Here is a 14,635-nt window from a genome sequence, read left to right as displayed (position 1 = left end):
CAAGGTGTCAAGCAAAGCCATGTTTGTAAATGTGACTTCTTCAAATCTCCTTGCAAAGAGAGAAACAATCCTTTGCAAGAGCTCAACAAACTCACCCCCATAACTCCACATGAATCTATTAGGCCTCAATAGAATTATTCAGATACAACCATGAAGACTTCTAGAAACTCTTACAATTCCCACTCCAAGCACCTTAGAATGATGAACCACAAAAAGCAAAGGTGTGTTGTCCCAATCATAAGTAGAAGAGAGGGCATAAGGATAACCACTAGTTAGAGCTTGAACACTTACCATACACGGATACTGATTGCCCAAACTCGCCATACCTCTCACTTGAGACCATAAATCCGTCCTAACAGGAAACTGTGAAGTCTGAAAAAGAGAGCACTAGCAGTCCACCAAGTTTGAAATGATTGACTTGAGATCTGATTTTAGAAAAATCAGCATGCAAGAAGATGAACAGCTGCTTCCACATAGGAAATCGTCATCCAAAACAACACATTTGCTCACATCCAAAGTTGGAAATATCCTCTCTAGTGACTCCAACTCCACATAGAACCATCCTTTGCTCAGAATATCTTCCCAATCCACTAGTTGATGAGCAAAAGGAACCATCAAATGGCTGGTAAAGAAGGGAACAGCACTATCAAGACTGAAAATTTGTTCCTTATCCCTCCAAAGATTCTTCTTTCCACATGTAATAAGCTCCATCAGACCATGTTGACAATCTCGAGCCTGGATACCCAACTGAAAGTGATTTTCAACACACTGAAAAGAAAATTCAACACATCCCCAAGTGCTAGTAAGGACCAAGTGCATACTTAAAAAATTGATGTCTCCTCTAGTGAACCCTTGAAGCCTAACCATGAAAGCTTCAACAACATTGGAGTATGGAACAAATGTTGTCCTCAAATCCAACTCCCAAAATGGACTAGTATGAGCCTTATTATTATTCAACCCAAGGAATAGGTTATCAAGCATGCAATCACCACGTTCCGGTCCTTCTTTCTCCCCTACTTCATGAGTAACAATTCTGAAATCTTCACTCCTTGCTGCTGCAATGAAACCTTGGATGGCTACTAAACTATGTTTAGACAACACCTTGGTGCCAAAGATGTTGAAATCGCCCTGATTCAACACTTCTCAAGTGGGGTCTTCGTCCTCAACCCCACTTATGCATTCACTATCAAGCAGTCTCGAAATATTACTATTCACAAAATATAGCACATCCATACACTGGAAACCATACTCAGTCTCATGTTCAATCACTTCACCACATGTTTTATCATCCATCACGAAGAGGGGGTTTTTATAACTTTCCTCGATACCCACTTCAAAGAGAGGGTTATCAAGAACCTGGAAGCCATCCCTTTCCTCTTTCTCACTTACATCTTGTTGATTTGAATCTGCACATGCAACTTTTATTTTTTTGTGAAGTTCTCAAGATCAAACTCTTCTCGAAGACTATCAAGCTCACCAATTACTTGCTCAATTTCTTCAGCTCTTTGTGCATTCTCTTGCTCCTTGAAAAGTTTGAAAACAGCAAACTGATCTTCTACCTCCATTAGAACCAACTAAGTATTTTCTAACATGTCCTTTGTTGACTCAAGATCAAGAGTAAGCTCTTCAACTTTCCTCTCTTTTCCTTGGAAAGCATTAAGGATCCTCTTTGCAGATTCGATGGCACAATCACAATCTATGATCAGCTATATGCACTCTGATTTCAATGTCTCCAAAGAGTCTTTGATTAGTTGTAGATTAGGGAGAGCATCATCCTTAACTCCTTTCCGTCTCTCTTCAATTTGAGCCTTCCAATAGAGTTCTTCTATCAAACTATGTGTACGGTCAAACCCAGATAGAACTCCTACCTCATTCTCAAAGGACCTCATGAATTTATCCTTCCACTTGTGAACATGCAAAGGTGGTGTATTGGTCATTGGCTGTAACTGAAAATCAAAACTTTGTTTCTTGTCTTCACTACCCTCAAAGCTGCTTCAAGACTCCTTTTCTTCACCACCCACTAGTTACAATTGCTCAATATCATGAAGAGGATCAGATTCTACTAAATCTTCAAGTTTTTTCTTACCACCAACTTCATGAATGGGTAAATCAGATTTGTGTTTTCAAAACTCTTTAAACTTTGCATCATCAAGAACCATACGGTCCTCTAGCCCTACAACACAATCTGTTTGTTGAGCCTCATCAGGATCAAAGGGAAATTCATCCCACACGGTTTCCTCGTTGTCCTTACCTACCTTCACACTTGGATCCCAAATGCTAAAAGGCTGATTACTTTGTTTAGTTAAAAAGTGCTCACCATAGCTCCAAGTATTATCTAGATCTGGTGGTCTACCATGAGGGTAACCAATTATTTCGTAATGTGAACATAGATCAACAACACGCTGAAAACCAAACTCCAGCTTAGATCTTGAATCTTCTCTTGGTTTCCACACATTGCTATTCTCACCAAGAGCAATGCTAGAACCAAGTGATGTTCCATCTTCCCACTCAAAGAGTAGATTGTTATATGTCTTCTCTATACCCATCTCAAACAATGGGTTATCATTGGAAACCACAAACTGATTTTCCAAAGAAAGTGAATTGCTGCTATGATGAATACCAAAATCAGAATCTTTGTCATACCTTTTAGTAGTGATTCCATGGCTGCCCCAAGTCTCATGTACCTCCTCTTCAAAGCTTGTCTCATCATCATTTTTAGCTGATTGGTGAACATCATCATAATCAACAAATCCCAAACTATGGTTAGTCTTTGCCAAGATGAGGTGAAGGTGATGAAACAACGCTAGACTCAATTAAAGGGGAACCAAAAGAATTCACACCTCCTTGTGGCTGATCTATCATAGCTTATTCTATAGTACCTTCTTTAATCTTCATCTTCTCTTCATTTGGAAGCACATGAGTGCATTCAACACTGTCACTAGCTCCATAAGAAACATTAAGGAGCTCATCATGCACAACCTCAGCTACTGATTTTTCTTCTTCATGAATGACAACCTCATCACCATTAGTTGCATGCATCACCAAAGACTCTTCATGAAGCACTATCTCAAAGTTATGTGCCAAAGCACCAACTCCATCATTTGTCTTTGTGTTAAAGATATTATTTTCAGACTCTTCCTTATGTTCGGATTTTGCAAAAATCTTTACCAACCCCCTTCTAATATCTGAATCCTTCATCAAATTAATCAATCCTTGCATTAACTCACACATAGACTTATCTGTGGTAGACATTCTTCCAAACTCTGATATGCAACCAAAAAACCACGACCCAACAGGTTGGTAGGGAGGACTTGTTCTCTGATCAACTGAACACATAGGCTGGCAGGAAAACCAATTTTGATATTACTGAAATGACCCCCTTAGATTTTTTTGAATTTTTCCAATTTACAAACACCACAAACACCCATTAAGGTTAGGAAATATAAACTCAATACTGCTGAAAGATAACCCTTCCACTTCCTAATCACCAAGAGCCCAATGTGGGAAGGTGAGAGCATACGATGAATAGGAGATCGTTAGCTCCAATAATCAACTGAAATACAATGTAGAGTGGCAAGCCAGCTCCCTCCGCTCGTCCATCGAGCAAGAACAACTTAAGAAGAATCACTCAACCACTTTTCAGCGGGAGGACAATTATTACAAACAAGGAAATAGATCACTCAACCACTTATGCAATGGGAGGACTGAAAATATTAATAACAATCCACTCAATCGCTTATTCAGCGGGAGGACAGAAGTACATTGAAATAAGATAGGTGGCAAAGCCAGCCTCTTCAACTTATTCAGTGGGTACTATGAAACAAATCAGAATATGATTGTTGTTAGTACTAATAATCAGCATTACAATATAGAGCATGAACTTTTTCAAATCAAGAGATATCGCTGTCCAAACTACAAATAAAGCTCACTACACTTCACAAGCTACAAGCAACTACCTATCCAAAAAACAACCCCAAACTCCAAAACTCAAAATCTGATATACTTTCCAGCAAACTGAAAAATGCAAACCAACAACATTAAGACACACCAAAATGCTTACAACTTCACCAAAAACTCAACGAAAAACCCGAAACTGAATGCAAATGAACTCTAGAGAGGAGATGCCCAAGCTAGGATCAATAAGTCATTGCAAATCCGATCCAATATTTAATGCACACATTCGAAGACAGCTCCAGGCAAGGTACAACCAGCAAGGAAAATCGACCAGCAATGAAAAATTACACACTCCACCTCATAATACAAGCCTTCAAGTGAAAAATCGCCCAGCAGAGGGGCTTCCAATTAGCTATTACCCAGAATGAACGGATTCACGAACAGAGAGTTATGAATTAAAATATGCTACAGCCACATCCAAAACCAGCAAGCTGGAAACACACCAAAACACTTGAAATACTGAAAAATAGGCTCACGATCCATTCTATCAGCTCACTCTATCTCTCTGGATGAAAGATAGTCTCAATAGACCAGCTAGGTGCTATCTCTCAAGCACGAAACCGATGGTTGCTAGGAAGCTCTCAACTTTGATGGTTGAAAATTTTGTACACCTGGGGGATGTGCAAAATTGTGGTTCCAACCACAGTGTATGAGTATGATACTCTCCTAATTTAGGGAAGGCTCCCCCTATCTACAAACTAAACTAATCTAATATGGGTGAGACAGCAATCTTTCTTCTTCTTTCAAGAAAAACTATACTCTTTTCTCTTCACAGAAAAGTAATAGGAATTCGAAATAAATATAACAAAATACAGAAATGAAAGTTTTTTGTATGATTTTTGGGACATAAAGGGAAGCAAAGTTTCCATGAAAATACAAAGACCTCTGTCACTTCCCCAAGATGGGAAAACAGAAATGAAAGCACAAAGTCTTCAACACTTCTACTGTCCTATCAACTTTTTTAGATGATTTCCTGCTAACCAAGCACAGTATGTAGCAGCTCAAAATCTAACTACATGATGCACCTCTTATGCACAAACATAGAAAATAAAAGCAGCACAAAATTTGCAAGTTACCTTCTTACTTTGAGCTTCCTACACTGGCTTCAAACATGATAAGCAGCTCAAAGTCTACAAAACCAAGTTTAAAAACCAATCTAAAACTCCAAACGCAATAAGCAGCTCAAAGTCTGCAAGATTGAGTTTGAATCCCTCTTATAACACCTCAAAACTCACAATCAATCTCCAGAAAATGTCGTCGCATAACACCTTTTGAAAGCAATTTGAAAAGCAAATTGCCTCTTTTAATTAACTGCAATCTGATTTACAACTAAGCTCAAAGTCTTAGAGTGTACATACAAACTGGCAGAATTTTGTTGCATTGCCAAAAGATATCAATTAGAATAGACCCCCTCAAGTATTTATAGGAGAAGAGCCTTGAGAAAAAGGTGGGAGGATCCCAACTAGCTTGAGAAATTCTCTCAACCACCATGACTTATTCCAACTACTAACTAAGACTTATTCAAAATTACAAGTCTTATTCTAAATTGACTTGTAATCAGCTTACCTATAATTACAAAAGTGCAAGTGATAAACTTGCAATTACAAAATGGTTTTTTTTTTACAAGTAAACTTGTCAAACAAAATTACAAATACACAATTGAAACTATTCTATGTGTCCGAAGACATGACTCTAACTACATCATTCTATGTTTTGAAAATCTTAATGCTGCTGCAAGATACTCTGTGATCGAGGTAAATGACATCTTGAACTGGAACAAGAACTTGCACCCTTGATAGTCTTTGCGTCTTTCACCAACGAACTTCGATCTTATCTTCTTGCTTGGGGTAGTACTAGCTTTTCAGGAGGGAATCTCTTTGCAAGGCTGAAGTAAGAAGCCTATCTCTGTCTTGAAAGTATTCTATGCTCTCAACCATTCATATCACTTATCCATTTCCTTGTGTGGCTTCATCATGTTGTTGTTTTCTCTTTGTATCATCCTCCAATCTTGGAATCTGCTTGCAGAATAAGGTCCATGCCTTAGTTTATTGATTTGGTAGGTCGTGTGTGCAAACAGGACTGACATAGGAAGGAATAAATTGATGCAAAAATGGGCTCACAAGTGAATTTCGGGTTTTGAGGACTGCATTACGTGTGGAAAAATAAGAGCATTGACTTACAATTGTGGAGAAGAAACATGCAACTTCATATGTGTAATGGGTAACTACAAGTTTACACTTGTAAGTGGACCTTTAAGACTCATTTTCAAGTGTTTTTTAGTGCATTTTGGATCAATTTCGGGTTTTGGAAGGCTGACTGCAAGTGAAGACACAACTGCAATCGGGTTTTAAAATTCCAACTGCAAGTAGACTTTAAATGGGAAAAATGAATGAAGGTGTGAAATGAATGGATGAAATGGTGGGAATAGGGATTTTGATATATGGGAAATGATGGAAAGAATGATTTGGATGACCATGTACATGTATGGGAAGGAATATTTTCAGCTTGAGAACTAGGAAAAAGGGAAAAACTTCAACTTGTAATCAGATTTGTAAAACCCGAAATCAAATGAATGAGTCTCATGGCAATTCTTCAACATTTGCAAATTTTGTAAAAAGAAGATTAACTCTTTTTACCAAAGGGGGAAGGTCAACATTACCATAGTTACTTGTAATCGGGTTTTGAAAACCCGAATACAAGTAAATAGGAAAAATGAAAGAGGGGAAAATCTTGCACATTTACAACTTGCATTCAATGAACCTTGCTTGAAGAAAGCCCTAGACCAAAACAAATGAACTTGAAAGGAACCGAAATGCTCTTTAAATAGATAAGGAAGCCACCACATTATGACTGCAATCAGCAAACGAAATCAGTTTTGCCTTTAAACCTTTCCACCAAAAATGGCTAAGGAGAGGTATGCTTGACTTCAAACACTCATTAATGGAGGACGTGCAAGACGTGTTTGCAATGTGGCAAGAAGGCGATTCTCATGCTTCAAAATGTGGTAATAACCAGCAAAGCGCGTATTCCAAAAACGTCTTCAAAAACGTTTTCAAAAATGCCTCACGTGTTCACCCAAACCGTTTTCGGTGAAAAATGTGGCAACCAGCATTGATTTCCAACGATTTTGCATGAGTGTTGGACGGATTTTGGGGAAGAAACCCACGCAAAACGGATTCGTGGGAGCAAATGTGCAAGTTGGGTTCTTCCTTAGCAAATACAAGTAGCAAATGCCTTCAAATAAGAAGCAATCGGGTTTTAAAAACCCCTTTGCAAGTTTTGATTACTTCATTTTTCTCTTCCTTGGGCAAATTCGGGTTTTTAGAAATGAAGAGCACAAACATAAAGAGCAAATCGACTTGCAATGGGAAAATAAAACCCCTACAACAACTAAAAGGAATAAAAACATAAAAACTTGTAATAGGGAAATAAAATTCCCATTACAAGTAAGACACAAGACATAAAACACTTAAAAACTTTAAAAGACTTGTAATGGGGGAAAAAATCCCTATTACAACTTTAAAGCACCAAGTAGGAACTTTTATGAGAACTTACTTAAAAATTCTCATTAAACTTGTAATTTTAAATTCACTTGCAATTTGTCCAAAAAGTTCCTACAAACAACTTAAAAGGCAAAAAGGGAAATGGAAAACAAAAAGCAAGTTACAAGTTACAAGTCTTTTATAAAGTTCACTTGTAATTGCTTGAAAAAACCCCTACAACACAAAAACAAAAGAAAACTCCTAACTTGCAAAAGAAAGAAAATTTCCCACTCGCAATCAAGAGGAAAAAACCTAAATTTGAAGAAAAAACATAGCAAGCAAACTCGAAACACGATGAAATTTGAAACACGGATAGAGGATGAACCGAAGAACAGTCCAGTTCAACAAGAAGCAAAAATTTTGCCTCAGGAAGCGTGCCTTAAGAGTAAAATCTCCAACTTGCAGTGACTGCTCTGAACCCCGAAATTGCACAAAAAGCTAGGAAAATGAAGGCCAAAACTTACCAAAACTTTGACAATGATGGCAAAGACACCCCCAAATGATTTGACACTAGCAAATGTGAATTTTGTACCTTGTAAAACGTGCCTTGGAGACAAAAACAACACATTAAACCAAAATTTTGTAAGGGTTGTCACATTTTAGAAAATTCAAAAATGAGGACAACAAACTTCGAAGCTCAACTGGCACCAATCTGGCAGCATAACGATATCAATAAACATGGATAGTCTCAAATGAAGGCCAAGACACTTATTTATAACTTCCTCCCAAGTCGAACCTCCTTTTCCCTCCAATGTGGGACTAAACAATGACAATCAAATTCACTTTTTAATTTGCATTTGATTTCATCCTTCACCAAGTCGTCCCATTTTGCCTAGACAAGACACTTTATTAAAATGCAAATAGCACATAATGTGAGCGCCCAACAAATAATTGAGAAAATGACTTTAATATAACTTAAGCAATCCCTTAAATAAATCGTCCATATTGTGTCATGTCCCCTTTCTAGAGTGGACATCAGAGACGGAGGAGTTGGACTATCATTGGAGTCTCATAGGCTAGCAGAGGTTGATTGGGACTCATTCAGTGCATATAGTGACTGGATTTTGGCTTTACAACCAGTTTGGAGCAGTTCCTAGATTTTAGGGGATATCCCTAAATTTTAGGAGGTCGTGATAGTTGCCAGTCGTGAGGTTATTCATGACCTTTCAGATGCTTTTAGTTTCAGGACGACAGGGTGTGTTCCCTAGTTTCTAGGAGCATCCCTAGATTTTAGGGAAGGGACTGCCAGTTGACCCATCTTGTCCGGTATCAGTCACAGACAGGTGACATGGTCAGTTGCATGATTATTTGGTTGATTTGGGCTTTCAGAAGCATAAAGGGAAATATTTTAATATTTCCTAAGTTAGTAATTAAATAAAATATAATAAGGCTATTTATATAGCCATTTCGAAGTAATAAGGGGATAACTGAATAATATGGGCGTGTATGCCTATGTGTGATAGCTCATTGGAAAGGTCTCGAATTATTATAAACTATTTTCACTATCCGGATGCTTTTTGGTGTTGTGAGTTATAACATTTTAATAAAGTAGTGTTTTTCCTATAGTCTAGATGCCTTTAATTGGGAAAATGTTATTTTATTATATTTTGTTTAAAGTGCAAAGTGTAATTCCCCTTTAGGGTTCGATTTGCACTTGGAAGGGGATATAAGGAGATGGAGACCTAATTTCTCATTATCTTTTGACATTTGAAACTTGTGAAACTTGAAATTGCTCTGGTGGAGCGATTTAGTGGCTTGGGACAAAACCCTCAAGTCTGGATTGTTGGGACGCAAACCTCAACAAGGAATTGGTCATTGAAATTGTTCTTTCTTGCACTCAGATTGATAGAGGAAGAGGTCGAACTTGTACTGGAATGAACATATTGGCAGTATTGAGGAGTTTCAGTAGGGGCGGCTACCTATTTCAGCTTGTGCGTTCTCTCTGGGCAGCTCATGTGAGGTTATTGGAGGCGTTTTCCTCTTGCATTGGACGCCATTGTGTTCAGACTGGTATTGGAGGGTTTGAGGTAGAGTTTTCCTCAAGTTCTTGACTCACACCAAGCATTCTCCTATAGCTGGCGTTATTTCATTATTGTAAGACAGCACTGAATCTTTGCATTAATTCCATTCTGAAATAAAAATCAGTTTGTTGGCTTATTCTGGGTATGTACTGTTTCAGATTACAGTATTGATTAATTTCTTGTTATGTATTTACCTGAAAGATCCCCGATGGATCTCTTTTACCAATCTGCTGTAATTTTTATTTATTTAAATTGATTTTTCCTGCTTATTAATATTTTCTTTCAGAAATAGACAGAAGTTGCAGAAGGGTTGAATTCTTTTTGTATTTTGATGATTTTTCAACAAGTAAATAATGAAGTACAAGTACATGAACAAAGTACTGAAAATGAAGTTCATATACAGCCAAAACAAATTCGATTCAAGGCAGATTTCTGAATATAAAATCAAATATTTGACCAGATGAAGATTTCCAATAATTTCAGGAAGATTACAATCAGGAATAATTCCAACCTGGATGCTGAAAGAGTAACATAACTAGGAATGAAGTTGTGGCAAGATTCCAGCCCTCCAAGTGCTGCACGTGGGAAGGAAAGTGGCTGCCAGGTACAGCCGTACGGCTGCCAAGTACACCCAACTGGTTAGAAACCCCAAACCCCACGCTGAACTCTGTCAGAATTGCTGAACCTCCAGAAAGAATGTCGTACAATCTCCAAGATGCTAATAGCTGCAAACAAATCCAAACCACTGTATTGGGGGCTACGTCCCAAACAGGCAAGGCATTGGGGTTGGCGTCCCAGATGCTGAAAAGCTCTTCCAGAGCCAAATCTCAAATCCAAGATGTAAAATGTGTAAAAGATAATCATAGAATGAAGCTCCTATCCCCTTATAACCCCTCTCAATTGCAAATCGAACCCTAATTGTCTCCAAGTGGCGTGGTCTAGTGGAAATGTTATAATTTCTTATTTTAAAGTGGTCATGTTACTAGAAAATGACCTTTTTCCCCATAGACAGAAATCCGCTCACTGAATTGCCCTGAGACCAAAGAGAAAGATTTAAAGAATTTCAAGATCTTTCCAACGAGCTATCACACAATAGGATGCGCATCCAGATGAGACCAAAAATCCCCTTATTACTCCAAAATGGCTAACAACTTAGCCTTATTTAATTATTAAACGCTAACTTAGGAAATATTAAAAATATAACCCAAATAGCCACAAAATGCCCAACTGACATTACAAACCCTAAAATCATCCTGTCACCTGTCTGTGACTGAAGTCGGAAATCAAGGATTCACTGGTAGTCTCATCCCTAAAATCTAGGGATGTTCCTAAAATTTAGGAAACAAGCCCAATCTCTTTGAAACTGAAACCATCTAAAAGGTCATGAATAACCTCACGACTGGCAACTGTCACGACCTCCTAAAATTTAGGGATACCCCCTAAAATCTAGGAACTGCTCCAAACTGGCTCCAAATTGCCTGTAAAGCCAAAATCCAATCACTATATGCACTGAATGAGTCCCAATCAACCTCTGCTAGCCTACGAGACTCCAATTATAGGCCAACTCCTCCGTCTCCGATGTCCACTCTAGAAAGGGGACATGACATTACCTTTCATAGTTGGAATCTGTTTGCTATCTTTTATGCAATTATTTATATTCCCAAAAATCCAAAAAAAATGAGAAAAGGCAGAAAAATCAGAAAAAAAATCAGATTTCTAGAAATTCCATTCAGAGCTTTAAACCGTTGGTCAAAGATTCAATTGAAACAAAAACAGTATTGTCTTTGTATCCGGGATTGGGGATCTTTCATATTGCCTTAAGTTATAATCCAACAAATCAACCCCCTCAAGGTAGCAAATATACTTCATAAAAATATCAATAAAGTATGTTATGGCGTCCAAGGTAATAAAGTGAACTATTTCATAAAATTAACTTATTTCTTTCTAAGGCATCCATCATGCCCTATAAATAATTCACTTATAAAATATTTTTCCTCAACCATGAAGTCACCCAACATAAGCTCAGACTTGCCAAAACAGTTCCAAAAATGCTAAAAGACCAACTGCTCAAACTGTCCTTCCGAAAATAGCCATTTGAACTGACCTGTTGAAACCCTGCTAAAAATAGCAATTACTAAAAATAGCATACTACTAAAAATAGTAAGTGTGTCCAAATGCATTTTAACCACATTCTGAGCAGCCATCACAACTTACTAAAAATTGTAAGTCCAAAAAAGTCTTCGGATTCGTTTGCAAGTCACACCATCATGAGGCTCTCTGAAAACCTAGAAGGGATCCAAAATCAGTACTGTAAAACTCCAACATGCAAGCCACCGAAACTGTCAAAGTATCCTCCTAGAAAATAGGAAACCCTAATTTCTGCCTCTGATTGACCAATGGGTCTCAAAATTGGCCAACAGTCCCCAAAATGAACTAAAGCGAAAAAGGGGACATTACATAAATCTACATTGATGTCCCTGCTCTTTCCCTAACCCATTAACATAAGCAAAGCAGCTTTTCTAACCTCATGCCATTTAGAAACACTTTTGTAGAGGACTTACGCCCTTTAGTATGTACAAAGGAATTGCAACTACCTAATTCAATCAATGGAGTAGCTAGTCCTCCACCCCTCCATCCAAGACTTGATTTGTAGAGCAAGACCCCTTCCTTTGATCCACTATGATAGTAAACTTCCTTTGATACATTAAGAGACATATCCTCCTCTCATTAGCATTTTACACGATGTCATGCCTGATCACGAATCTCATTGGATGAAAGCCTGACCTTATGTCAAATTCCCAAAAAAAATTAAAGGGCTTGACAAGCATCAACTTGGAGTATTGGATTCCATGATGACAACGTGTATATTGATGATGTATCATGGAACGTGATCCAAACCATAGCAAGAAAAAACATTCTTGGGATAACTCAGAAAACTAAAAGATTAAAAAAAATTCAATTAATTGGGATTGAATTGAGAAAAATCAAATTAGGGTTAGGTTTAGGGCTAGGGTTAGAGAAAATTTGCGTTAGGTTTAGAGTTAGAAATAAGGAAAAGCAGAAAAAATTTCTACTGAAATCAGAATCAAAAAAACAGAAATTCATTTTTTTACTATAAAATACAATTTTTTGGTCAAACATCAATTATAGTTAGGGCTAGACCAATAAATATGAAAAAACCATGATTTAAAAAAAAAGAAAGAAATTGGTGCTAGGACCGAGTGCCAATTAATCACAATAAGCAACAATCTTTTCCTAATTTCTGCAACGATGATCCAAACAATTGATATAAAATCTTATTCACTGTTTTCCCCTAAAGCTTTCTGCTCATTTACATGGACTATGAAAACCTTTTGAGCTTAAATACACATATTGTCCTTTTTTAAAGAAATCTATATCAATGAACCCCTGTAAAAGTTGCAACCATGCAATTGAAAGTAAGTTAAATCATATGGCAACGGATGTTAAATAGGATGAGCTCCAATGGTAAAATTATCGGAGCATCAATGACAACCCTGCATTTAAATCATCAAGATACATGATTAGGAGTTAAAATCGAGCAAAATACCACATCCAACAAGCTAGTGCAGCATACCCAACAAATAGAACCAAAAACAAGTCCCAAGTGAATTTACAAAAAAGGGGGAATTTATCAAATAAAAGGAAAAAGATGCCACTGGAAAGCTTGGCATTAAATGGCCAATTAACTATTCTCTAGACCTTATTGCCTGATGAGATGAGTTGAAGAGGCAAAAGCTAAAATGAGCTTCCCCAGAGGATGCCCAGATTCAAGCTCTTGATGACATGACTGAAGTTTTCAAATTGATAAAATATCAATATCCAACTCGCTCGGTGGGTCATACCCCAATAGACAACGCCAGGTGCAAGTCCTTCGTGAGTTTGATAAAAGAAACGCCTATTAGGCATGACTACTCGGCCGAAAGGTCGACGAAAAAGAGGTATTTACCAAATCAAAAAACACAGAAAATTGATATATTGCTGAATTGAATGTTTTTTGCTTCAAACTGGCCACAAAACACCCTCTATAGTCACCATGTTGCTAAAATTTTATCACAAGTGATTCCAATGGACTGGACTAAGTGCCAAAGGAGACGCAATTCCATAAGGAACCTGAGCCTCAAGGCTACCTCCCCGTGCATTCATGAGGAGGCGGTAATTAAACTAGATGCAGGTTTGGGGTGAATTTGGATAGCATACATTGCCCTCAATTCACGCAACAGAAGAATTTCCGCAGAGAGACGAACATTGTTATTTTTATCTCAACCAAAAAAAAAAAATTGTCTCAAATAATGAAGCTGATGTAAGACTACTAGGTGAATTTCAATTACGGATCATCTACCCTGAAAAAATGTCTTTCAACAAAGAAAATCACATATCAAACCTAAACTTCCTATCTTTGCAATCTCTAGAATATCTTAAAACTCTTGTTAATCAATAATCCAAGCAGAATGTTCATTATTCCTGGTAAAAATCAATAAAAATATAAACATTCAGGAAAAAGATCAAAAGCGAATGGATATACCTCTGCCTGAGTAGGAAAAGCATCTGAGGGCAATCCCAGCAATGCTGTTGCCTCACTCTTCCGCATTGCTGTTCAATTTTCGTCGCTACAATTGAATATGTGTGTTAAATACCGATGAATTTTTCAAAAAGTCATCAGTACTCTCTTAGAAGCCAAAAACGTAGACAATGCGTCAATGAACGTAAGTTAAAAGGTTACCAAATTATGATTGAATTCAAAGAAAATAACAAATTCAATCGGATCAATGATGCTTGGCTAAGTTTTCTAAGTTTTCATGTATATTTTATGGTGTAAATATTTTTTTTTATTTTTTTTTTAAGAAAATATGAGGGGGAATTGAAAGATTAACTTCTCAAGAATTAAGGAGATTTCTTATAATCTTTTCTATTGATAAATTAGGTAATTAAATAAATTGCATCTATTATTGCATTGTCTTCTTTAAAGAATAACAAAGATAACTTGTTTAATTAGTCTATTTAATTGCCATAGGTTAATTTTAGGACATCGCGAAATAAATTAAATCGATTAATTAAAGTTATCCAATAAAATACACTCTATAGATAGCTTATATTAAT

The 14,635-nt window shown here is 37.1% G+C and overlaps 1 protein-coding gene across 4 annotated transcripts in view; it reads right to left on the bottom strand.

Moving 5' to 3' along the window:
• Nucleotides 1-14,274, bottom strand: part of LOC131065573 (uncharacterized) — a 162,991-nt gene extending 148,717 nt beyond the window's left edge. For 2 of the 4 annotated variants that reach the window (XM_058000131.2, XM_058000130.2), the window contains exon 1: nucleotides 14,061-14,266. In XM_058000131.2, the coding sequence (XP_057856114.1) occupies nucleotides 14,061-14,126 (66 nt within the window). In that variant the 5' untranslated portion in view covers nucleotides 14,127-14,266. Of the gene's footprint in view, nucleotides 1-14,060 lie in introns of all 4 variants that reach the window. The other 2 variants (XM_058000128.2, XM_058000129.2) reach the window with 2 other exon arrangements.
• Nucleotides 14,275-14,635: the final 361 nt, after the last annotated feature.

This window comes from Cryptomeria japonica, chromosome 4, assembly GCF_030272615.1.
Source record: "Cryptomeria japonica chromosome 4, Sugi_1.0, whole genome shotgun sequence".
NCBI lineage: Eukaryota > Viridiplantae > Streptophyta > Pinopsida > Cupressales > Cupressaceae > Cryptomeria > Cryptomeria japonica.
This window is presented reverse-complemented; position numbering and strand designations above follow the sequence as displayed.